Source organism: Podarcis cretensis, assembly GCF_951804945.1.
Source record: "Podarcis cretensis genome assembly, chromosome: 10".
NCBI classification, from domain to species: domain Eukaryota; kingdom Metazoa; phylum Chordata; class Lepidosauria; order Squamata; family Lacertidae; genus Podarcis; species Podarcis cretensis.
In genome coordinates this window covers 33722596-33749240 of record NC_137179.1, presented here as the reverse complement: position 1 = coordinate 33749240, position 26645 = coordinate 33722596, and the positions used below count along the sequence as shown (strand labels likewise).

The 26645-nt window shown below is 43.3% G+C and overlaps 1 protein-coding gene across 13 annotated transcripts in view; it reads right to left on the bottom strand.

The window, feature by feature from the left end:
* Positions 1-1516: 1516 nt before the first annotated feature.
* Positions 1517-26645, bottom strand: part of GRIN2B (glutamate ionotropic receptor NMDA type subunit 2B) — a 300157-nt gene continuing 275028 nt past the window's right edge. For all 13 annotated transcript variants that reach the window (XM_079993351.1, XM_079993359.1, XM_079993358.1 and 10 more), the window contains 4 exons: positions 11975-12135; positions 9612-9799; positions 8831-9069; positions 1517-6505 (listed from right to left, as the gene is read on the bottom strand). In XM_079993351.1, coding sequence (XP_079849477.1) covers positions 4607-6505; positions 8831-9069; positions 9612-9799; positions 11975-12135 — 2487 coding nt within the window. In that variant the 3' untranslated portion in view covers positions 1517-4606. The remainder of the gene's footprint in view (positions 6506-8830; positions 9070-9611; positions 9800-11974; positions 12136-26645) is intronic.

The following is a 26645-nucleotide window of genomic DNA, read 5'->3' as shown; positions in this document are numbered from 1 at the left end:
TCCCACTAATTACTTTCTTCATATTCGAGCAGCGTCCAGAAGTAGAGTGGACGTTTTCCACTTGGACAGACCTGGTATGTTCAATATGTAATTGTAGGGAAGCACTTATGGGAGAGGATGCAAAATGCAAGCTTGAGGGGTTGAGGTCCTCTTCTATTGTTGCCAGGAACTTCAGGGCCCGATCTTTCAGGTAGCTTCATGCGCATATATCTGATGGATGTGATGGAATGAAACCAACAAAAGCCCCATTTGAGAGCAGGTGGGCAATATGGAGTACAATCATGAATATAGGCTGCCAGCTCTTTTGGACAAGAAGGGATACGGCCATGCTTGATCTAAGCAAACTCATGAGGCATACATGTTTGTTCTGACAACATCCTGGAACAAAATAGTTCCTCTGTTCAACTAGCCTCTGATTATCCTAACGATGACTGTATTTAGGAATGATGTAGATTTTTATTAAAGGAATTTGAAGAATTCCCAGTGGCAGGAAGTGGGTTGTAAGAAACTGCCGGAATACCTGTGCCCAAATTGGGATTGTGTTGGATTTTGGCAAGTATGAGAGATACTAGTTGATTTACATGTGCAAGGGAGTATGGGGTGGGGATGGAGAGGGGCAGTATACTTTTAAAAACCTGTAGATTAGTGCTGATGCAGGGACAACCCATTTTCTTTGATATGTTTGTGTCATACATAATACCCCACTCATCAAATTTATGGAGCACCACACATTATGGCAGGATATAACATAACATAACATGGTGTATTGCTACATTGGCAGACATACCACCTCCATTAAAGAATGCCAGAATAAGTGGTCCGGCAGCATGCCATACTAATGTCTAACAGCATGGGAAGTCTGCCATTCCCCCACCCCACCCCATCTTTTTCTCCTTTATACCATAACATTTATTACATACATATTGCCATGGCTCCAGAAGTATGAGCATTTAGAAAGTATTTCAATATATCCTCCCAAAAGACATTAATGGCAAGATATGCCAGACTGAAAAAAAACCATACCAGTTACATTATGTTCAGGTACAGAACCACTCAGCCATGCAAAACAAACACCCTTAATTCATGGGGGGGGATCAATGTTATGAAATGACAAATATTAGGAACACACCCCATTTTTCTAAGAGGAAGAAGAAACTGGGTTTCTGAGCTGATAAACATTCACTTTTGTTGGCCTCTCGTACAAAGTCTCATGTATTTTTTTGGCAAGTTAAGCAACCAACATCACAGCCTCCATTCTAGCATAAACAGCACCTGCTGCTAAAATTTCCTGTTATGTTCACTCGATTATTTTTAGTGAAATAACATTCGGAATTTTAAATTACAAAATTGTAATCAGTGTTCCAAGAAGTGTGTGTGTGTGTGTGTGTGTGTGTGTGTGTGTGTGTGTGTGATCCAACCAACCCTTTCCCTCTTGGTCAAATTTCAAGAGAAAGAAAAATGTATGTTTCAAATGAAAGAGAAGGGGAAAGAAAGCCAGAGGCTCATTTCATGTGTCAAGGCAATACACAAGACACCTGCAAATGGATTGTTGTTGAAAGTCCTCCAACATTTCCTGTTATCCTTAAGCAGACAATTTTCACACTCTGTGCACACAAATTAAAATTTGTAAAGCACTTTAATATTATCAAACCTAAACACTATAAATGTAAACATGTCATTCAACGTTTAAATTGAGCTAGGGTCAGAGAAAAAGGTTATAAGAAAATGTGAACCATAGTGAACCGTCATCCAAAACAAAGATCTGGAATCATTCTGAGAGTTCAGTTAGCATCTTTTTGGTTTGTTTTTCAGTTTAATTTTCTCCGAAGTACCATTCTCAACTGTATTTGGTTTCAGCTGAGGGATGGGAATACTGACATAGCTACCAAAGGCAGGCTTAATCAGTAGGATCAAACCCAGCTGCTTAATAAACCTTAAGAAGTACTAGTAAACTGAGATTTCCCAGTCCCAAGGTTTCCAAGCCAACATTAACTTTGGAGAAGTCCCTGTAGTGTTGGGTGATGATCTAAACTGAACATTCAAAATGATGGTTTGCTTCATCACCAAGGGAAAACAGCACAATGCCCAGGACCCAGATTCCAGAGAAGGGTTATGGTATGGAGTTTAGAATCAAGCAAGGGAGATATAGTGTGCTTCCATTAGAACATGAAAGCCCTGCTAGCAAGGCTAGAGGTGATCTAATATATTTTCGAACCATGAAGAAAAAAGGTGGCAGGTGTGTAGATAGAGGTATTCAATGCATGCAGTTTTCTCTCCTTCTCCCCCATTTTTAACAGCCTGGGCCCACATCAAACAACTTCCAGACACATTGCCTGAAAGTTGCAGGGGTGGGAGGACAACCTAAAATCCCTCTTCTCTCCCAACCTGAATATTCACAAGAAGAGAAGCACTAGTTTGTACAAAATGTAATAGAAAAGAAAACCATATTTACAAATGAAATGAATGCCTTCTCAACTGCTCTTGTCAGAGGGTTCACTCCATTTCTGCAGACTGCTAAGCAAGCATTATTTTCTTTACAAGAGAAAGAAGAGAGGAACCAAAAGGCGTTCTACTCCTCCAACCATAGAGAGGGCGTCCCTCCTTCCACAACTTGCTTAGTAAATCCAGAGGAGGTGGGGGAATCCGATTTCACAAAATGTTCAGGCCCTTCCTCCTGGCCTCTGCCTACCAAAAAAACAAGGCCTTCAGTTGGCTTAAATGTGAGAAAGGTAAAGCCAAGTAGGGTATGGTTGGAAGGATACACGAGAAGAGAATCAGCTGCAGGAAATGTGGCTCGAAAAAGAATGGCTGCTTCCAAAGCTCAGGGCCTGTGCCTGTCCATGCGTTCAGTTCTACTGCAATGTGCCCAAGATAGCCGAAGAGCACTTTTCACAGTCCTTTCCAGTTAGGAAAGCAGAACAACAGACCCATGAAAAAGTGAGGTGCTTTGCCACATTTTTGGGAAGCAACAATGGACCTGTTGCCCTTACCTGAGGGTTCCTGCTGTAAACGAAACAATATCGCTTCTAACAAGTGTCTCATTTTAACTTGCATTTACAGTTATTCCTCCTTGGTAGCCAAACTGCTGTTATCAGTACCATATGCACTGAGGACAGGGCCAGAACAACTCTCAAGATGCTAAGTGATACCGCTTTTGCACTTTTGAACCTGCCGGTCCCCTTCACAACAATATTCCCCACATCTTTCCAACTCTGCTCTCCAGTCGTCACCACAGCATCTGTAGGATCTGATGATTCATCTCCTCATGCTCTGTGGAAGACAAGCCGTGTATTTCCACAACACTATAATTATCAAATATAAGAATATATTCAATAAATACACATATACACATGTCTAAGTTGTGCTGGCCCTATTCCCACCACTGCCTTCTTCCACTTTCTACTCAGAGGAAATACACCATCAGCAGAGAAAGCCTTTCCATTATTCATCTTGCTCGTGTTGCATGATATTCTAGAGGGGGGAGCAATGGCTGAGCCTTCTCCCTGCCAGATTAAATTCATCAGAACAACAGTGGAGCTTGAGTTGCCAACCCTGCTCTTCTTTTCATTCACTGCCCTTTATGTTCCCTTGCATTGGAAAGGTTTGCTCTGCTGGGTTTGTCTACTAAATATCGTAGCAATAAGAAACTCATGTTGTTACGATGGTTCGTGTCAATTAATTTTCACATTTAAGCTTGTGCATAAACCAACCCATATTTGATATTTCACCATTTCAAAATTAACAAGTTGTTCATGAGTAGCACAAAACCTGCAACGAAACCTCCCTTGGGACCCCAACATTTGAATTTTCCCAAGACTTTTGCTGAAAGTTTCACTGGCATTCGCTTTTATCATTCCAATTCGTCTTTCAGAAGTGACCTCACTGGGTTACTGTTGACTGGACCACTGGCTAGATCTGCATACATATCAAACCTCCCCTCCCCCTGGTAAATATACCAAGATTTCAATACAATTTTATCTTCAGTATATATATATATATGTATATGTATATATGCAACTCCATATTTCAGCCTTTAACCCACAGAGTCTTCACAAAAGAACTGAATGATTTTTTGCATGTAATCAACATAAAATGCATTAAGTTGATCCCACACTATTCACGTCCCATCAATTTTGCTTAAAAGTACATATGTAAGAAGACCTGTATCTTCTTCATGCCCATTCTATCTCTTCCATTCTCCGCCTCAGGCCACCTTCTCGTATCTGTACTAACCATCACAGTTTGGCGCCGAGAAAACCCCAAACTCTGCGGCTATTGCTCCCACTCGTATGCTGGCCTCTCCTCAACCATGCCTTTGCCTTTCCCAACTGTGAAAACACAAGCTAAGCTACTAAGCTCTGACATGTGATGGCCAGGAATGGAACTGTGAGTGGAGAAATGAAAAGAGATCATCGGGGATGGGGGATCTGGGGAAAGAAAGAGGTGGCACTTCGCATCAGCGCTGCCTAAGCAGAACTCCAATACTCCACAAAGAAAAAAAGAGTAGCAGAAGAGTAGCAAATGGGAACTAGGTCTGAACCCACCACCTGCCCCTCCCACACGTTGCATTTCCAGCACCATCCCCTCCCATGCTTTTCCCCATCACTCAGACATCAGACTCAATACTGGAAAGTTTCTCATAAACATGCCCGTTGCTGGAGCCATTGAAAGCCCTGGGGTTTTTGTTGTTAGGCACACAGGGGTTGGACTGGTTCCCTATACAGATGTCCTTCTGGAAACGGGCTGGCACAGCCCCATGGAGGGCCGAGACCACCGGCTTGTTGGTGGTGACAATGGCTCGGAAGTCTGGCCTGGCCTTGGGCCCTCCTGCCACCACAGGCTGCCTGAAGAAATAGGATTTGCTGCCGTGGAGCAAGCACTGGTCATCCCCAAAAGTGGGGATGAAAGGGTTTTGAGTGACCCGGTCGGGGTAGAGCGACTTGCTGAGCATATAACCACCACTAATGCCAGGATTGTTGTGGTGGTGGTGGCTGGTGGCGGGCACTGAGGACTTGTTGTTGGCAAAAGTGGACTCGTTGGCTGGCATCTCAAACATGTGGGCATAGGGGCTTCCCTCCAAAAAGCGGCCCTTGTCCTTCAGGCTGACGCTGCGGGGGGCCAGGGCGGCGTCTTCCTTCTGCAGATCCACAAAGGTGTCGTAGGAGTGCTGCCGGCGTAGCTTGTTGCGATTCTTCTTCTGCACCTTGGAGGCAGAGTTGGAAGGGCTCTGAGGATACTTGGTAGTGGAGGTGCTGGTTGCCACGGGCACAGGAGCAGATGGCTGATCCAGCTCTTGGAGGGAGTTGTCCTCACTGATGTCGTAGAGGTTTCCGGCCTTCTTGCAGGCTTCACACCGGATGCATGGCTGGCGGGTGGAATTCTGCCCCACCACGGTCGGAGTGTAGTTATGCAGCTTTGATGGGCAACTGCGGCAATAGTTAGCGCCAGGGCGTTCCTCCCAATCGAGATTGGTGAGGTTTTTCTCCCATGGCGCTGGTACCCCACTCACAACACTGTGCTTGTGCTCATTGTTTGCTCCAAACTCCCCCGACCCGTGTTTGTGGTGGGTCCTGTTAGTACATGTCCCTGCTCCCCCTATAGTGTCACGCTTGAAGTCATCTCCCCGCTCTTTATAAATATCCGTCAGATCCACATGTTCCCAGTGCGGTGAGTTCTCCTTAGCCCGGAACTGGTCCAAATAGAAATCCCGTAGCCCTTCCTTGTCCCTAAAGTAGCGCTTGTGGTCAGGGGAACGGGGACGCCGGCGATAGGCCAGTTCAATCTCATCAAACTCTCTCCGCGACTTGGCCGAAGCTGGCCGCTTCTTTAGACTATCTTTATACTGCTGTTTTCGCCGCTTTGCAGCGTTGCCCTCAATGTTGCCATAAGTCACGGTATGAGTTGATATGTCTGAGACATCTGAACGGATCAAATCGTCGTGTGCCCCTCCACCGCTGTATCGGTCACTCTTGAAAGACAACTTGCCATAAAGGTCACCTAACTGGCCATGTTTGGCCGGCGGCAAACCGATATCTAATGGCTTCTTACTGAGAGATCGAGGCTGTGCGGAGAAGGGTGGATTATCACAGTCATACAGTCCATCGATGGAGCTGGCGCTCCCTATGCTATGGGGGCGATGGTGGTGATGATAATGGTCTTGGTAAACATTGCTTTCTTTCAGCTGCAGATTACCAAAGGTCCTTTCCACCTCACTAATATAATCACTGAAGAGGTTTTCCTCGCAGGGGGGGTTGTTATAAGACTTGCAGTCGGAGTGAGTGAAGCTACGGCGGTGCTCAGAGATATCGTAGACAGAGGATTCGCGACGGATAAAATCCAGGGCACTTTGTGGTGAGCCATTGACACCTGAAAGGTTTGCCATGTTCTTTGCTGTTCGGAGCAGGCGCAAAATGTTGGAATGGGTATTGTTCATGGTGGCAGTGGGGGAGTTCATGGAAGAATGGCGGTCCTCGATAGCCACTCCATGGATGCAGCTGTAAATACCCTGCAATGGGGGAAAGCAAGTGGAGATTAGCAGAGGAGCATTCCAGCAGGGGAGATGCAGAGCTTGGAGGACTGAGACAAAGAACCTTGTCCTTTGCTAAATAGGATCCTCAATGGGATATCGTTGGGAGATGAGACAATCTAGACACTATCATAATGGTTCTTCCACTTTTAATCTTCCTCCACCTTTGCCCCTCTATCCCTTGCCCTTTCATTATTAAATTGAAATAAATCTAGAAATTTATTCAGACCTTTATTGAAGTGGTTTGGTTTTTTTAGACATGGTTGCAGATGTTTCTTACAGATCAGATGCTCAGAGTGCTGTGGTCAGGAGTACTGTTTAGGGGTTACACCTTAAGCACTAGCTGCAGGATTTGATCACTGTTTTCCAATGCCCTGGTAAGCACTTCAGACAGTTTGTAATCATGCACATGAGATTATTCTGAATCTCCAACTACTGCAGATAGGCCATTAGACAAGCCTTTGATCCACAGCACTTGTTTACATTTAGTTTCTAGGCGTGATTCAAGGTGATACTTCTTACTTAGAATACCTAAAAGAGTCCAACTCCTTCCTTTGCAAATATTCTTTAGCTTACAGATTTTGGAAACGGGTCTGAGGAAACATATAACCAGTCAGAAATTTGAGGCTGTCAGGACATGACTTTTAGAGGTACAACATATTGGTTCACTTGGCACAGTTTCCTGACCCTCTGCATAGCCTCTAGTCGTTGTTATTCATCTTGATTACAGACTCTGACCCACAATTGCTGTATGAGTTCCAGCTCTTTCTCCCTAGTCCTGATAAAGAATTGTATAAATTAGGAAGTTGTACAAAATAGATTTTCCCAACCAGAATTATGCTGTCTTAATACTTTGTCTGAGGTTGACTTTTCTGGTCAAAGAATTCCGCATTTTAAAAGCATCCTAAAAATGGATCAGAGTTTTACAATTAAGAGCCTAGTCTGTTAAGCAAAGAAAGTAATGATGAAAAAAATCCACATTTTAACAATGAACATTTACATTGTCACCTCCAAATCATGTTTAATCCTAGGAACTCAAACTGATGAATTTATTAAGTAAAAGGCAGCTTATGCAGGAGCATCTGATTCCTTAGTGCAGCATCACACAATGTAATAATATTGGCTGGGATCTGTCAATGCAGCCTTGTGCAGTTCATAATCTCTAACTGGACAGAGAAATGAACTTTCTTGTATGTTTTCCACAGCTCACGAATTGGAGTGATAACTAGTAGCAGGGCCTTCTTACTGGTGGTGCCCTGGCTATGGAATGCCACCCCTCAGGAAGTTCTGCTTGCCCCTTAATTGTTTAGTTTTTGCTACTTTGAAAACTCATCTCTTTCTGCAAGCATTTGGAAATAATTGGATTTTTCAGGCTCTGATCTAATGATAGCTGCTGTTTTAATGTTTTTAATGTAGTAATATAATTGTGTGTTTGTGAGTGTGAGTGAGAGAGAGACAGACAGACAGACAGACAGACAGACAGACAGACAGACAATTTGTTGTGTAGCTATTGTATGCTGCCATGAGATTGTTACTGCTGAAGGGAGATAAAAAAAATCTACTAAATAAATAATAATATTTGAAATAATGAAAGGGAAAGAATTTTGGAATTCAAGGAAATTCATACAGAAATTATTTGCTAGAAAGTTTCTGATCTAAGTGTCCTTTGTTTCCGTCAGTAAAACCTACTCAGAAACATGGGAGGGGGGAGTTACCTAAAAGTCAGAGTTCTACACAATGTTCTGCTCCAAAGAAACCCCCCTTCTTGTTTTGAGTCTTTCATTATGCTTCTCCAAGACATTTACTCTGAAGCAAAGCTGAAATAGTGGCCTCTCTCCAACCCCTGAACCAACACTTGAAAAAGTCTTGCTGTAACATTCAGAGACCAGGTCCTGCCTTCATCCAAGCTCCTCTTATAGTGCTGCTTGAAACAGGTGGCTTCCACCTGCTGCCTGGCAAGGATGCTCTTGTTCTTTCAGATAAATTACCAAGAATTACAGAAAACCTTTTCACACCTTGTTGAGGAAGTGGCTGAGGCCACTGTCCCAAGAATTTAGATTCTCCCAACCTTTCAAAGTTCCATTTTCTTTTCCTAGATTTTCTCTCTCAAGGCCAAATGCCTCTTACATAGAGGCCAGAAATGACAGCCATAGGCACAAGGGGAAGTAATGAGAAAGGCTAGTTTGAGGTCTAGAAGCATAGTAGATAAAATTGCTGAATAATAAAGCTCCAGGCCTGAGTTGGCTTGGATGGAGGGAACGGTCGTGATGGTGGCTTTCTTTCCTTGAGGCTGAAAGTACTCACCCTGCTGATGGAGAAGACAACGCCAGGTTTGCCAGAGCAAACGCCCATGAAGCAGTGGCGGAATTGCCAATAAAAGAGATGTTCACAGATGAAGGTGATGAGGCTGAGGGCCATGGCTGCTCCCAACATATAGAAGACTCCGGCCATGTTATCAATGTCCAGCTGGCTGCTCATTACCTCATTCTTCTCATTATGGCAGATGCCAGTGAGCCAGAGAGCTTCTAGCTCCTCCATCTCACCTGGAAAAGATGGGTGGGAAGGAAGCAGAGTGAACAGTGGGTGAGTTTTAAGCACAGCTTTTCCTCTCATGAGCCACTATTTAGAAAGGAAAGATGCTCCCCAGGGCTTGTTTTTCAGCTGGAACTCACTGGAGCTCAGTTCCAGCACCTCTCTGGTGGGCGCCATTGCCATTCTAAGAGAACAAGGGAGGCATTCATGGTGAGTTGTGGCACCTCTTTTTCTAGAAAAATAGAACTGATCCTCCCTAACCCTCCAGTCCTCGAATTTCATTTCCACTTATGTTGGATTTACCTAGCCGGAAAACTATACTGGGGCAGTGGGGTGGTGGGTCCACATATAAATTTATTTTTAATAAATAAATAATAGCTACAAAGTAGAATAGCCACAATACACCAGAAGTTCATATTACGGGTGAGTAACAAAAAAATGATAGCATTGCTGCTGACTAGTTGTTGTTGTTGTCTTAGCATTAGTGGTAAGTAGGGGATAATAGCTTCACTCAATGGAGACACACTCCTAGTTCCTCATCCAGATCACTTACCATCACCAAAGAGCTGTAGGATTGCCAGATCCACTTGCCGCTTCCAGCCTGAATTCTTCTGGATGGCAATGCCATAGCCCGTTGAAGCAAAGACCTTCCCACTCCCAATTGTCACCAGCTTGCAGCCTTCATCTCTGCCAGCCATGTAGTTTAGCACAGCTGCATCATAAATAAAAGCATCCAGCTTCCTGCATGATGTCAAGAAACAAGAGAGAATGAAGTAAAGAGAAGAGTCTGTGCAAACCTAAATCATGTGATGCTGAAGGAAGTTGAGAACTCCCATGTGACCTCAGGTAACCAAACACAGAGGAAGCCAGGCTGAACAATTGCTTGGGCACAATCAACATTGAGATGAAGGCAGGTTGTAGCATCACCACACAAATCTGCAGCATCTTCCAATGGATCTAAACAGACAGTATGGCCAATGGTCAGAGATGATGGGAGTCTAGCAACATTTGGAGGGCCACAATTTAGTTAACTTTGATTTAAAGATGCCTATGCAGCCCATGTAAACCATTTCATTTATGACTGAACAATGCTTTCTTCTTCAGCTTGTGAATTCAGCAGCATTTCTACCGTAACTATGTTGTGAATTAAGAAAGCAAAGCAGACCATTTCCCCAACCAAGCAGCTGGAAAGATAGCATTAACCAAAATGTAATTACTCAAATTAGCTTCAGCCAGGACCCATGCTTATGGGAAGAATCCCATAGGCATCTTTAAAGATGACAAGTGGTTAGGAGATCAAGTTATGTCTCCCTATGAGGGCAGTAATGTTAGCTTTATGGTGTCCCACTAACCTCAAATGAAAGAAAGAAGAAAAAGAATCAGTGCCCAATTGGAAAAAAAAATTACTAGTCCCAGCAATAAGGGTGTGTTTGCACCAGCTACATGTTGAAGCATTCAAAGATAGAATTGCTGCCTTGTTCTGTTGCACCATGAAGCATTTCCTGTCTTCATTGCTCAAATATTTCCACATGGATTTACATAATGTGTAGTTTGTCTTTATATGAGTAGAAAGGGTAGCATAGTGATATTCCCTTCCCCTCCCCCTCAAACAAGAAAAATAGACCCAAAGCTACCCTGTCTGGTCACCTGGAAATTATCCTTACTTGTTCCAGGTTATCAGGTGAGTAGCAGCCTAGCATGACAAATAAAAACTTTAATTTGCATTCTCCAGGGAACAAACTGTGTATAAGCAGTCCTCCCTCCACCAGTAGAATAATCTGATTTCTGGGCAATGTAGAGGAGGAAGAGGAGAGATAGGAATTAATAACCTCAAATGTAATGGAAAAATCATAGCTCGCCAGGTGGGTCAGAAGGTTTCTGGGACAGCAGCAGCTGCCCCCAAAAAGAAATTTGTTGAGAAATAACTTAAGTCACATGGCAAGCCATTTACATAGGTGCAGAAGTTGTATGGAGCCTTTGCAAAATGGTTCAGTCATAGTTCCCTGGCACCCAAGAATTTAAAAGTTATATTCAGGCAACCTGAATCATGCCTTGCTGCAAAGCATAAGTGGAGCCCTTACCCTCTCCCATTATAAAATGTGCACCGACTAGCTGTACCCTAGTATCCACATCTGCAGGGAGGAAGCCTTTGAGGCACAGCGTGACATGTGAAGGCCTCTTCCTTGCGGACATTTGTGCTTTATGTGCAGATGCCAAAGGCATAATGGAAATATATTCATTGTATGCAAAAATGACAGCTATTGAACATAGAAGACCCCAAAGAGGTGCTGTGATTCTCCACAACTGGTTTTTACTCAGAAAATTGCTATTCTGTCACTGATGATCTAGACTCCTTCATAAAACACCTGTGTCATCAAGAGCAGGGTTAGTCAGTGTAGTCCTGCTCCCAGTTCATACGCGGATACAGAACACGAGCTGAATCAATGGAATAGGGCTACCTGTGAGTTTACACAAGTATAGTATGTGTGTGGAAAAGATGCAGCCCTCATATAAAAGTAGTTAGGATCCCCAACTTACTAATAATTTTATATAGCAATTAACATTAGGGATTAAGATAATATCATGTTATTTCAATAATAAAGAATTTTAGGTGATGTCTGGCCACAACTATTGCATTGCAGCTTAAGGCAGTATTTCCACCAGCTAATCTGCTTTTCAGAAAGTCTGCATTGATGCAAGAAGGGGAAGAATCATTGTTATATTACTTGCACATATCTAACCAAAAAGAACAAAAAATAATACTAATTGATGAGATAAATTGTTCTTGACAACGTTGTGGTACATGGATTATATGCAATGTTTTAGCAGCAGGAATATTAGGGAGAAGGTTCTTCAAAATCCCAAGAGAATTACACACACAGGTTTACATTAGCAACCTTAGAAAGGCAATCTCACCCTGTCTTTAATGAGGATAGCGCATCTCCCACCGATCTTTGGTTGAACTTCACCATGTAGGCGTGCATCAGTTCGTAATTGTTGCGAATGTTCCTCTCTGTACTGCCATTAGGAACTGTCCCAAAGCGGAAAGGTGGTGAGAAAGCATTTGGGTTTTGGAACTGGAGAAAAAGAGAGAAAGAAAAGCTCTCAAGTTGTTTTGTCAGTGGTTATTTGAGAAAGAACCAGATTTTCTGGGATATCAAGTTGGTAGTTATTTCAGAGCTTTAATGGCATGTTGGCAACCAGGCCACAGCATGCCATGCATAAGGACTGTAATCCAAGAAAGCTATACATGTTCATGAAGGAGAACCATGCACGATGCAGTAGCTTTATTTGATATTTTCACTGTCACACTTTCTACTGCCAAAGAGACAAGAGGCTGAATTAAAAAGCGGTACAGCGATTCCACTATCAAAACCAAAGCAGGGGAAACAGTGAAATCACCTGCTGCATTTGCAACCACATACAATGTATTTCAACTGTAATATTTGTTTTAAAGCTGACACAGAGCAAAATTTTTCCCTAAATAGAAAAATATTTTCTACTACACTGTTGAAATTATCTTCAAATGTGGTTGCCAATCCTGAGATGGCAGACGGAATGACTAGCCATTTTTAAAAAATCTACACACAAAAGAACATTGTAGCTTATAATAGTGGTATGCAGATGAAGAAATGCAGCTATGCAAGTATAAGTAGGCTTAGACATCCTGGATAGCTCAGATGCTTAGAGAATATGATAATGCCAAGGTTGCAGGTTTGGTCCCCATATGGAACAGCTATATATTCCCGCATTGCAGAGAGTTGGAATGAAATGATCCTCAGGGTCCATTCCAACTCTATAATTCTATGATTCTATGTAGAATGCTCACGATTCCCATTGGCTGAGTCCACTGGCATTACCAGTCTCAGGGAGCAAGTTTAGACATCCATAACAATATCCATTAGTCCACCTTTTTACTTTCTCCTATATAAATTGATTGCTGCCATTTTTTTTCTAGGGAGGAAAGTAAACTGCTGCATTTGAGGATATTGGTACAGTAAGGGGGCAAAACTCTTCCCCAAAACTGAATGGCCTATCTCATACTTATTGGGGTCTCATTGTGTGTGCAGTGGGGGGTGCAATGAATGTTTGTAAACAGAAGTACAATATATTACATACAACCTCATGAGTCTTTAGTATATACAAACTCCCTTCCACTCATGATCATGACCGACATTTTACTTGCCGTTCTCTTCTGGGACCCAAAGGTAATAATAAATAAAGAATATAGAAAAATACAGCTGATACAGAAGGGACACCATAATTACACTGGAACTAAAACTAGCAACATCATCTGAAAGCCTACTTGGTCCTAATGATTCTCTGAACATTCAGCTGGCATGGTCTGAAACAGGTGTTGGAAACTCCCCCCCCCCCCAATGTTGCTGAACTTCAACTCCCAACAATAAGAGCTGGTGGCCAGGAATGATTGGAGTTGAACTTCAGCAACATCTGGAACTCCAGAGGTTGTCTACATCTGGTCTACAATCTAAATCAGTGAGATCCACATGTATCATCCATTTTAATTTATGTAAATTTAAAATTGCCTGGCATTGAAGTGGAATTGAAAAAATACAGTGACTCGTCTTCCTACTAAACATTATAGCATTTTATGGAAATAATTTCTCAAAGAAATAGTATGATCTATTGCAAGAGCTTCAAGTTATAAGTTCATGAATCAAAAATGTTAATGCAAGATAATGATTTCTTAAGAATGTTTTGCACATTTTCCTAAAGGGGAAGACAGAAGTTTACAAATACTTCTGGGAAGTATTTTCCATATCCACAAGCCCCCTGCAGAATAAGTATGTCTGCGTTAATTCCCTCTGCTGCCTTCACTTTCTTCACATAATGGATTTTGAGTAAAGGGGATTCTAATCCCCGTCTTAATTTGATATGTTGAACAGTTTCCATACATCATCCAGTCAAAAGCACTGCTGTGAGTATTCACATTGTTTAATAATATGCTCTGTGGCTGATTCAGAACAACACTTCTTCAAGCTTCTGTACCCTCCTCTTCATTGAGGACATCATTATCTAGACCCACAGTCAGAAGACCCTTGAGAAATTCCACTTCAATAAGTTTTGACCCCACCATCGAGATCAGACAAGAGCATTCCATGCACCAGGTTCACTTTGGGCAAATACTGTGTCCGGTAATAGTCATATACATAATCACCACTGTATACTGAAAAAATGCTGAACACCTCTCATATCTCTGCATTGTCCTAGTTCCTACCCAGAACATACCACAAGGCCCATCATCTATGTGAAATTTAATCTGTTTTAGTATTTCAAATTATTGTATGTTCTAATGTAATGCTGATCTTATGGAAGAACTGGAAGAAAGAACAAGATCTTCAGGGTCCTTGCTTACTGTGGGCATTCTTAAGCAGATGATTACAGAGCAAACAAAAGTCATTCAATGAAAAAATAGAAGTATTAGAGGAAAAATAGATACAAAATTGACAAGATTAGAAGGAGCTGACAATGAAATGAGGAATGAAACTAAACCAGAGAGGACTGAAATGGAAAATGGGAACAGAAATTACCTAGAGGATCATTTCTCAGATATCCCAACAATACTTGTATGGAATTTAATCATTTTCATTGGGACGGCAAAGTTTTAATCCTTCCCCACCCATGTCTGACAAAAATGGCCCTCCACCACAATTAGTATTACAAAAAGGTTCCCATTGGCACTAATGGAGCTTGCTTGCAATGCTGATTGCAGTTTAATGTTGGTGTTCTGTGATTGGGGAGGAAATAGTTAATTGTCCCCTCTTTGTGCATTGTGGTTCCAATAAAACACACACTCTCCTTCCATGCTGGGTGGCAATTTTTCAAAAATTTGTAATCCATGCAATTATTGTCTCTTTTGGCTATGAGACAATAATTTCTACCTTCCAGGCTTACAACAGGTGTTAATTAACATAGCAAAGCTAGGGTGATTGTGTTATCCCCAATTACTTGTGTTATGAATGGTCACTTAGCTTATCTTAAGCTTCACACAGAATTTTCACAGACCGCACTTTTTGCAACTCATGGGAATATGGCTCCATCTATAACCTCCACCCACATGTGCATGTGTGGCCACACAACTGAATATAACACTTCATGCATCTGACAAAGTGAATTCTAGTCCATTAAGACTTAATACACCTTTTAATCTTTCAGGTACCGCAAGACACTAGGTTACTTTTTTCTGTAGCAGACTCACAAAGCTATTTGTTTCGAAGATGCTTCCAAATCTTTTCTAGGACCGCTGGCATCTCCCTTCATTTGAAGTGATGCTCCTCATTCCACAATGTATTGAACAGACCATATCTAAAGGCAGCAAAGTTTAACTGATGGCTACAGTACAGAGAACATCTCACTCTCACTCCTCTTATTTTATTTTGGCAGAAAAGGTAGAAAATGGGATGGCAGCCATCTTGCAGGCCCCTTGCTGCTCCTGGTAAATTCATCCCTCATAAAACTCTTTTCAGGCTGAACTGCTAAAAGATTTTATATGCTACTTGGTTTACCCAAGTCACAATCACTGCTTTCTGGGGTTTTATGACCAGTAAACTTTAGCACTGACAATTACGAAAACTCCTTAAAATCCATACACAGAGAAGTAGTGGTGGGAAAAGTGAGCCGAGATGTAAGCCAGGGGCCCAAAATCAGCATTAAGAGGTGGAAATTATGCCAAGGGCTTTCAAGTAAATGGAAAATTCCCTCCTCACTGCTGCAGAGATGCATTTTGCGTGGCTTAGTAGCTACTTTTGCCAATCTAATAATGGGCACAATGAAGGAGACAGTGAAAGTTGCTTAACAGTCAAACCTGATATTGATATTGTAGCAAAAATATCACACCACATCTCTGAGCAGTGTGAGATTCCAGGGGTCAGGCACTTACCCGGGGTTTGTGTTTCCTTTAGCAATGAGGCATGGTGGAGAATGTGGTGTCTTTATGATAATATGGTTTATTGACAAATATATACCACCTGAGCTATGATGGAGGGGCTTTCAGCATTACACACTGAGAGGGTCAGACAGTCAGCCCACATTGCTCTGACACCCGCTTTTTCCAGCTCACAAAATGCAACTATCTTTCCTCTTGCTTACATCAGGCAAAAACTCTTGTCCTGAATACAACTGCTCTCCTTCCAACTCTAAAACTCTACTTCAGAAACGGTTTGTCTTCATAAATAATTCTGAGTTGTGAAAGAGGCCCCTCCCATTTGCTCTCTGGCACTAAGCCACTCCCTTTGTCCCAGCTAACGACTCATCATTAGTATGCTATCACTAGGCTGGCCCCTGGCTTGTATTTCAACATGCTAAATTCAATCAGCGCTGGATTCAGGGAGGTGCAGGTGGTTCCCCCACAAAGGGTGCCAAGACGAAACAGCACAAAATTGAGAAGATCCATAATTGAGAAGATCCATAATTGAGAAGATCCATAATTGAGAAGATCCATTTCGGGTCACCAAATTTTGGCTTTGTACAGAGCACCATATGATGAAAGATGACCAAAGTCTGTCTCTCATTCAGTATCTGGCATCCCAGAATTAGGAAGGGGAGTCCAGGAACCCCACAAACTTGTAACCATTGGCGTAGCAAGGTCAGGTGTTACCCGGTGTGGAAAATATCTTGTAACCTCTCTCCCATTTATAACCAGCCTGCAATAATGGTTTGACTCTTTTGGGGAGAGCCAGAATTGTTGAGCTTTTCTGGGGAACATTTTGGCAGTGGGAAGCCTGTGCATGCAAAAGCCACACTGTCTCTCACAGATGCTGAGTGCCGCACAGCATTTTGTCACCCCCCTCAGAGATGGCAGCTGGGGCGGACCGCACCCAACACACCCACCTTGCGACGCCTCTGCTTGTAACCATATAAACTATGGGCCTATGCGGTGCACACACAGTAAACTTATCTTACATGGACACAGCAGTTACATGAAAAGTATGCTAGGGTTGCCATATTTCAAACAGTGAAAATCTGGACAGAAAAGTATTCCGTATGTCTGGGGAAATCCAGATGTATGGCATCCCTAAGTATACAACATCACTTCCTACTGTAAAAAACATCAGACTGCCAATGTGTACATATAGTTCAAAACTTAGAGCTCTTTGAAAATAGCTGTGATCCTTACCAACAGGGGTGGTACATTTTTCTGTGGTAATACCAATACCTTCTGCTGGCAGAACAGGTAAAATCCCCACCAGTACTGTGCAGAAATGTGCATTAAGGAATACTGAGGATGGCAGTGGCGTAGCGTGAGGGGTGCAGGGGGGGCCGGCCGCACCGGGCGCAACATCTGGGGGTTAGGGGGCGCAAATCCATGGGTTAGGGGGTGCAAATCCACGGGTTAGGGGGCGCAAATTACTTGCCTTGCCCCGGGTGCTGACAACACACGCTACGCCACTGGAGGATGGCATGAGTGTTTCTGTGCTGCTAATAGGTGGATGGGAAAAAAACATTTACTGGAATACAGGACATTAAAAAAAACTTAGACATGAGAAGCCTGATAAGGTACATTGCACAGAACACAAGAATCCATTGCAAAGGGACAAAATAAAAACCTTTTAGAAAGGCAAAGAAGGCTTTGTACCTGTAAGTCATTCCAAAATCAATAGTACTTAGATGTGCTTTACTCTGCACAGTAGTGGGTAGGTAGGTGTGGGATCACATGTGTTGCAAAGTATCGTGCCACATTTTATTACCATATATAAAGTGCAGGCTAAATCCATGATCCCAGCACTCTCAGCCCAAGCTGCGTCACTACACTAGGAATACCCAACAATAGGCTACATGTATGTATGCCAAGGTTATGCAGATGACACAACCTTGATGGCAGAAAGTGAAGAGGAATTAAAGAGCCTTTTAATGAGGTTGAAGAGGAGAGTGCAAAATATGGTCTGAAGCTCAACATCAAAAAAACTAAGATCATGGCCACTGGGCCCATCACCTCCTGGCAAATAGAAGGGGAAGAAATGGAGGCAGTGAGAGATTTTACTTTCTTGGGCTCCATGATCACTGCAGATGGTGACAGCAGCCACGAAATTAAAAGACGCCTGCTTCTTGGGAGAAAGGCGATGGCAAACCTAGACAGCATCTTAAAAAGCAGAGACATCACCTTGCCAACAAAGGTCCGTATAGTTAAAGCCATGAGCCATGGTTTTCCCAGTAGTGATGTATGGAAGTGAGAGCTGGACCATAAAGAAGGCTGATCGCCGAAGAATTGATGCTTTTGAATTATGGTGCTGGAGGAGACTCTTGAGAGTCCCATGGACTGCAAGAAGATCAAACGCATCCATTCTTAAGGAAATCAGCCCTGAGGGTTGGAAGGACGGATCGTGAAGCTGAGACTCCAATACTTTGGCCACCTCATGAGAAGAGAAGACTCCCTGGAAAAGACCCTGATGTTGGGAAAGATTGAGGGCACAAGGAGAAGGGGACGACAGAGGACGAGGTGGTTGGACAGTGTTCTCGAAGCTACAAACATGAGTCTGACCAAACTGCGTGAGGCAATGGAAAACTGGAGCACCTGGCATGCTCTGGTCCATGGGGTCATGAAGAGTCGGACACAACTAAAGGACTAAACAACATGTTTGCCAATACACTGAGCCACCTCGTGTTCCTAGGGCTGTAGAATCCAAATCTTGAAGATATGAGCTCCAGCATCTTTTTAAAGAATCAATGGCAATTGTACCTCTGCAACTTGCAACCACTGCCATCCCCCAGGCACCGTATCCAGCTCTGCAGTCCAGTGCAGAGAAATCTTGAAAATTAAATGCAAAGATCCATATGATACCCAAACCCTGAGATCTTTGGCTGCAAACTTGACAGGAACACACATAAATATTCATCCCTAGTCTGCAGGTTTTGTGTTTGTAACACTGAAGGGAACCAGCTGCCACTCATGTACCCATGGGGCCTAGAGGAGTGAAGGAAGAGACTGAAGAATATGCCTTATTTTTGCACAGAAATTATTCTATCAGAAAACATCCCCCCCTCAAGAATAGCCTCATTTCTGCCCCTAATAACTAGTGGTTTGGACCAATTCATTTTGAGCCTGTAATACCTGCAAGTGCAATAAGCCTTAAAGGGCCAGGAAAAGGGCGGGCTGTGAAAAGAATTTGTGACTCTGCTGCTGCAGAACTGGGAAAATTAGTGAAAGAGCAGGAAAGTGGCTTCCTTCCCCTCCCCCAGAAAGCCTTAGCTGCCTATCAGGGCCTGGTGCATACCAGGTCATCATAGTACTTTTGCCAGGCCAGGGAGCTAGAGGCTGGAGGGAAGTCTGGGCATGGTGAGGCAGAGACAATTCAGTGGCAGAAACAGTAGGAAGACCCCAAATACGGAAGCTTTTAGGGGATGGGCAGGGCCAGTGAGGGGTGTGGCCTGTGAAGAGGGTATGTGACCAGGGAGTGGGTGTGGCTTAGGGAGAGTCCTGTGAATCTGATAGGCCTGGAAGACCACATATGGCTCCTAGGCCTGAGGTTCTTCACCTCTGACACAAAGGGTGAATGCCTCAGGACCCATTGCAGATTTGAGTACCTTAACACTTTCAAATGGAAAGCAAGTATGTCCTCTTGCTAATAGGTCATACGTAGAAGGTGGGTTTTTAGGAACTCTCGGATGTTCTGAACTAGGAATGCTTAGGAATTCTGTTTCATTTGCATTTTTTAAGCAAAGCAACCAGATGTACAAATTGAAACAAAGTTATCCTTTGGTTGTCACACTCCTCCAAACATTGTGGTACTGTTCTCAGCTCAAAGAACTACCAAAAAGCCTATTAAATTGTGTACTTTAGGCCAAAGTGCACACAAAATCATATATTTTAGGATAAAAGGTATATTTTATCTAAAGATATGTAAAAAATGTGTGTCCTGTGAGGAAATAAGTAGCAAAGAATGCAGATTTACATGCAGATTTATGAAGAACAAGAGAGAAGGCACTTATGAATGAACACATGCAAAACTGCTTCTGGGAACATGGCCAACTCCACCACTGGGCGGCAGATGCTGGAATTAGAGCAATGGGAGCTACCACCATCCAACCATTCCTTCTCAACACCCTTCTCTCTCCTCTGTTGGAAGACAGAACTGGGTGTGTCATGTGGCTTGTCATGCAACCCAGGTGCAGTGGAGGATGCCAATATTGAAGTAGAATTCCACTGCTAGTCCAGTCCGCTTCTGAACACGGAATCAGGAACAGTTCATAATTCTATGCATTTACCTGACAGGGTGATGCTGCAATGATAGCTTCCAGATAGGAGCATCACTGCTGCTTACAGGGATGGGAAGGGGCAAGATGGCAGCAAGGTTGGTGCTGCTGTGCAGCCACACTGGTAGAGCCAATCCAGTGTTCCCACCTATGCATCCACACAGCCCCAGCCTTGCTGGTGCCTCACCCCTACCAGTATGTGGCAAGTGATACTGCTACCCAGAAGCTATTGTGGCAGCTCTGCTCCGCTGGGCAAGCCACACCTGCATGCAGTTGGTGTGTGTGGATCATCTTTTTTGCCTCAGGCAGCAAAATGTCTTGGGCCAACTTAACCATCCATCATTATTCTGAACTCACTTTAAAAAGGAAGAACAAATGTGTTCTAAAGAAACATCAAAGTGTAACATTGCAAAGAATAAACATATAAAAAAATTGTCCAGTAGCACCTTAGACACCAACTAAGTTTGTTCTTGGTATAGGCTTTCATGTGCTTGCTCACTTCTTCAGATACACAAAGGATACTTTTGCGGTTCATATAATTGAAGCCAATGTCTTGGAAAAACCAGAGTCAGTTTACATTCTTTGGCAAGTTATTCGTGAGGCAAAAAAGAAAAGATGCAGCATTATTTAGCTATAGCTGCTCTTCTAGACACAGAGGGGAATCAGCTTTTTAAAATGAAGCGTCGCTTTTTAAAGTTTGTCTTTAAACAGTGAACAGAATTTTACATGGCAATTTAACAAGGAAGTTTGTATCTGGGGGATATTCAGCAGGGGTAAATGTTTGGTGCAGGAGGTGTTTATGTTGCAGTTTTGTCTAGTTTTATCATATCTGCTGTGGACTAAATTAGTGCTGACTTAAGCTTAACCACAAGGCTGGGTTTTGAGTTTCCATAAAGCAGTACTACTGTTTTGCTAGGTGCAGATAACCTCGGGGCTTATTCAAACTCCTGGAAGGAACATGATAGGCAATATTTGATTTCAACAGCTAAATCTAATATTATTGATTTCTGATGTTCATAGTGCTATCAGCAATATCTAAATAAAACAACAAAATTGGCAACAATATGATTGCAGGGAAGGAATGTGGCTATGATAAGTTTTGAAAATACAGCTTTTCAAAATACAAAAAACAAACAAACCCAGGCATTGTGCAATTATCAGAGTGCCAGAGCTCCCAATTCAATCATTTTCCAAACACCCTAGAAATTTGAAGTTTGGTTATCCCCCAGACCTATGAAAAAAACAGTTGGTTAATATTTCATCAACCATTTTGGTTATTATTATTAAGTCTCTATAAATCCCTCACTAAAGTCCTGTTTAATGTGAGTTAATGAAAGTCATTGTGGATAAGATATCTGGAGTTATTTTCTTTTGCTCACTCACCTGCCTGATAGATGCCACTCCTGCCCAACTGTAGCATGTTACTTACATCTCAATCAATCCTACAACCCAACCCCAAATACATTCATGCAGGAGAAGGTCCCAATGTGTTCTGTAAAATGTACTCTCTGGTAAATAAATAAGTTTAGGGGTTCAATCGAAAGGCTACTGTCTTTGTGAGAAGAAAAGAAGCTTTCTTTTACTTTTGTTTGTTTGCCACTTGATCTGCCCCTCATTTTTTTCATTATTGTCTTCTAATGAGAAGTTTGTTGTTATTAGGAATTTACAAAGCTGCCTTATACGAGTCAGACCAATGGTCCATCTAGCTCAGTATTACCGTATCTACGATGGTTGTGGCTCTCCAGGGTTTCAGAGTCTTTCCCAGCCCTACCTGAGGGAGCTGAGGAGCAAACCTGGCACTGTCTGCACACAAAACAGATGCTCTACCACTGAGCTACGGCTGGAAGGCACCAAGAAATCCAGTGAGGGATGTTTTCCTTCTACACTGATGCATCACACACTCAAATGCTGCACCTGTTGCTTCTCTACCTATCACAAAGCTCTGAAACACACAAGAGCCAGTAAACAAAACAGGCAGAAACTCCCTTCATCTGTAATTTAGCTTAGTAAGTTCTCATACATTTTTGCCCTTTTGTGAGCTTAAATGGGAATTGCTGTAGCTACGGGTGGCACTAAATGGCCAAGGGGAAGGGGATCCACCAATTTCCTTGCAGCCAAGGGCCCAAACAAACTTGGAGTCGAGCCTGTCTATACAAAAGTCTATATGAAGGAGGAATATTTCATCTTCCAAATGTTGACATGCGTAACTCATGTTGCCTCCAGTGTGCTGAATGTCCCAAGATATGCAACCACATTGCTCAGTGAACTAGAAGCCATTGTGTGTCCACAATACCCCCTTTTGATATATTCCTTCTGACAGGAATTTGAGATGGATAGGATCCACCATGTCCTCATCATGAATCTTTGACAACGAATTTCAACTAAACTGTCACTCCACTTTTTATGTTCTGCACAATGATGTTGATAGTGTGCTATCTATTATCACTGATGCTTGTTTCCTGTCTGGATTAGAAAACACTTCCCAAATTCAGTGTTCATTTATCTTGTAGGAGTTTTAAACTAGTTTCATGATGTAATGCATTGCAGGGGTGGAGAACCTGTGCTACTTCAGGCCTTGTTGACTCTTAACTTTCTTTAGCCCCAGCCAGGATCTTGGATTGTCAGAGGCAATGGGAATTGTAGTCCAACAGCATCTGGAGAGTCATAGGTTCCCATGCCTGCTATAGCACCTCAAGGCTGTAAGAAAACACTGCATTAAAAAATCAAAAATCAAACCTGATTTCCCTTATTTCCCCTGACCTTGCATAACCCCTGCAGTTTCAAAGTGTTACCCCCTGTATTGTTTTCAACATACATTAACTATGAAGTATGGATTACTGCAGAGGGTGCCAACATTGGGGGGCCAGTGGCCATATCTAGAATATTGAGGAAGTTCCGTGGGTGTGTCCCAAAAAGGCTGCCATGGAGTGTGGCACAATAAAAAATGGCTGCCACATCTAAAAGAGCAGAAAAAGTGAAAGGACCACAAAATTACTTAGGCATCTCCCCCCCCCCCCCGCCTCCAGTCAAGAGGTAGAAGGGCACCTGCATCAGTCACCACCACATTCAGTCACAGAGGAAAGCTCTTTGCACCTCTCCTCTGTTCAGATTTTTCTATTATTGTCTCTTGCAGTTATTACTGTTGTGAATTGCTTTGGTATTCACTGAATGAAAAGTGGCATGATGATGGTGATGCCTGGACCTTCATTGTAACCTATCAAGGAAGCTAGACTGGATTACCTTTGAAGTCCCTTCCTGTTCTATGATTCTATAATTCAGGAGGGAGGAAGCTTTCTGACTCCAAGGTCCACACTCCCTCATTGCTAACCATCCAGAGTCCATGCGTCAGCAGCAGGAAGAGCCATACCCTCATACATAACCCACATTCAAATTCTCTCTCTCTCTCTCTCTCTCTCTCTCTCTCACACACACACACACACACACCATTTTCCCACAATTAAAAGTAAAAATTGGTCAGAAGGTAGATTTTGAATAATTGCCCACATCAGTGGAGTACAATATCCAAATTGGAAATTGAATCTGCCAGAATGCCACACAATCCCTAATCAAGATATATGTGGGTGACTGTCTAAATCTGATCCCTGGAAGAAACACCATGCAGAGGTGTATTCTAAGAAATTTTCCAGACGATTTCCTCAAGAAGCCAATGTTAGGCAGAATCCTGATTTGAGACCTCATGAGTCCCAAGCTGGCTGAGTTTACTTAGGGCATCTCCACACCATACATTTAAAGCACATCTAAAGCGCATGGCTTCCCTGGAAACTATAGTTTACCTCTCACAGAGCTATCATTCCCAGCACCCACAAAACTACAGTTTCCAGGAGTCTTTGAGGGAAGCCATGTGCTTTAAATATAACATCAACTTTTGTCACTATTTCCCTCAGAAATGCAGATTCTGAATCATCCTCTCAGATATACCTTTACCAGATCCTAAGTGAGAAATCAAAGCCAGGAACTCAAAGCAAACTCTGAGACCTTCACTTCTTCCCTGTTAACGGTGAAACATATTACCAAAGTGCTTCCTGAGTAAGCCACTTCCGATCCTGGGGAGTAGGTGGGGTTGCGGGCTTCACGCCCATCCCACGTGCGCAGTGGCTGGCTTCAGCCCCCGCGAGACTGAGGGAATCCCGGCCGCATCACCCAGCCAGCCAGCCAATCGGGTGGCTGGGGGGCGTGGCCTGCCCTATTTAGGGCCGGCGCGGCGGGGGCTCACCCTCTTTTCGCTGTGCCAGCCAGCTGAATTTCCCACCCTCCCTCCCTTTAGGTAGGCTCCTGACATTGCTATGGGCTTCCGTCGGTTGCCACAAGGGGCCTGGTAGGAATTTTTCCCAATTAGCGATTTCAGCCAATCGGTTTTTCACCTACCTCGTAGCAACTCGTCACAACTCCTCGGCATTGGTGGTTAGGCATTGGTAAGAAGGGGTTAAGAGGATGTGGTGGGGGGAGGAAACGCCATCACTTCCCCCCAAAAGCTAAGGGTAGTCCGTTAAAGGATTCCGGGGGGGGGGGGCGTGGCCCTGTCCAAAACCTATGGAGGTGTGGGCCTAAGGCACGCCCCCGATCGGTGACCCGGGGGAGCTCCTAGTTGACGTGCCTCAGCAGACTCCCCCTTCTGGTGTTAACCCATGCCGGTCTTCATGCAATCGGGCTGGAGCGGGTTAGTCGATAGGACCAATGCCTAAGCCAATACCTCTCATTCCTGAAATCAATAAAGTTGTGGCCTAATTCACCCATTTAACCTTAATACTTGGTGTCCTGTGTCATTATTTCTCCTTCCTGGGGGGGCGGAAACTCGCCACGCAAATGTTGGTGCACTGGTGTTCTCAAATATGACTTGTGCTTGGCACCAAGATTTTAATAGTTGTCACTGTAAATTGTAGTCAGTGATATCATTGAGTTGGGAATAAGAAAAGAAATAATTAGCAAGGAACTCTGAGATTAAAAGAACATAAAAGGAAGCTAAAAATAGCAAGTTTAAAGAAGGTTGTTATTCTAAAATGGCTAAAATCATAGCAGGGATCTAATTAGCAAAGAAATCTTCCATCACATTTCGTCACATGCAGTAAAGTGCACATAGTAGGTTCAGTAGCTTGACTGAACCTCCATGCAGAATTCAAATTTATGCAATCTCTGCGTTAACTAGACTGTTTAGTAATTCAGAACTACACAACCTCTTCTCTGACTCTGATTGAATCTCTGATCAGAGCAGCTTCTTGCAACCAAGTTACTACATAGGCTCTACATTGACCTTGTTGCTAGGCTACATCATCCCTTCACTGCATAAAAATTGAAGACTTATAGAATCATAGAATTGTAGAGTTTGAAGGGATCCTGAGGATCATCTAGTCTAACCCAATGCAAAGCAGGAAGCTCAACTAAAGCATCCAAACTCCAAACTTCTCCATGCTGGCAGAGATAAGGGATCACATAAGCCCTCATTGTTACATCTGAAGCAGCACCCCAGTTCTACAAGTTGTATCCTGAATTGAAAAGTTCACTTTGAGTGATGTTTTCCATGTAACTTCATTGTAATAATTCAAAGGCAGGTATCTGGGTGTCTGCCATTCAATAAATTTTCTGTTGGTGATAAATTCTGGCAAGAGGTTTTTTATACAGACGCATTTATGGGAATAATGTCAGGAGATAAAATATGGATGCAAAATGTTAGTGCTAAATTTGGTCACCAGGCTTCTCAGCACAAATATGCACACCAGAAATATACATCATTTTACCAAATGCTACCAATATCTGAAGCACGTAAATCTCTCTGTGGAGGAAACATGTGAAGCCACTCTTAGCACTATGCACCAATGTGAAAAGAGGATAAGCAAAGCAGTCAGTCACACTCCCTGGACTCCCTGGTCCTGAATAGGGTAACTGTGCCCCTGAAGGACCAGGTGCGCAGCCTGGGAGTCATTTTGGACTCACAGCTGTCCATGGAGGTGCAGGTCAATTCTGTATCCAGGGCAGCTGTCTACCAACTCCACCTGGTATGCAGGCTGAGACCCTACCTGCCCGGGGACTGTCTCGCCAGAGTGGTGATTGCTCTAGTTATCTCCCGCTTGGACTACTGCAATGCGCTCTACGTGGGGCTACCTTTGAAGGTGACTCAGAAACTACAACTAATCCAGAATGCGGCAGGTAGACTGGTGACTGGGAGCGGCCGCCGAGACCACATAACACCGGTCTTGAAAGACCTACATTGGCTCCCAGTACGTTTCCGAGCACAATTCAAAGTGCTGGTGTTGACCTTTAAAGCCCTAAACGGGCCTGGCCCAGTATACCTGAAGGAGCGTCTCCACCCCCATTGTTCTGCCCGGACACTGAGGTCCAGCGACGAGGGCCTTCTGGCGGT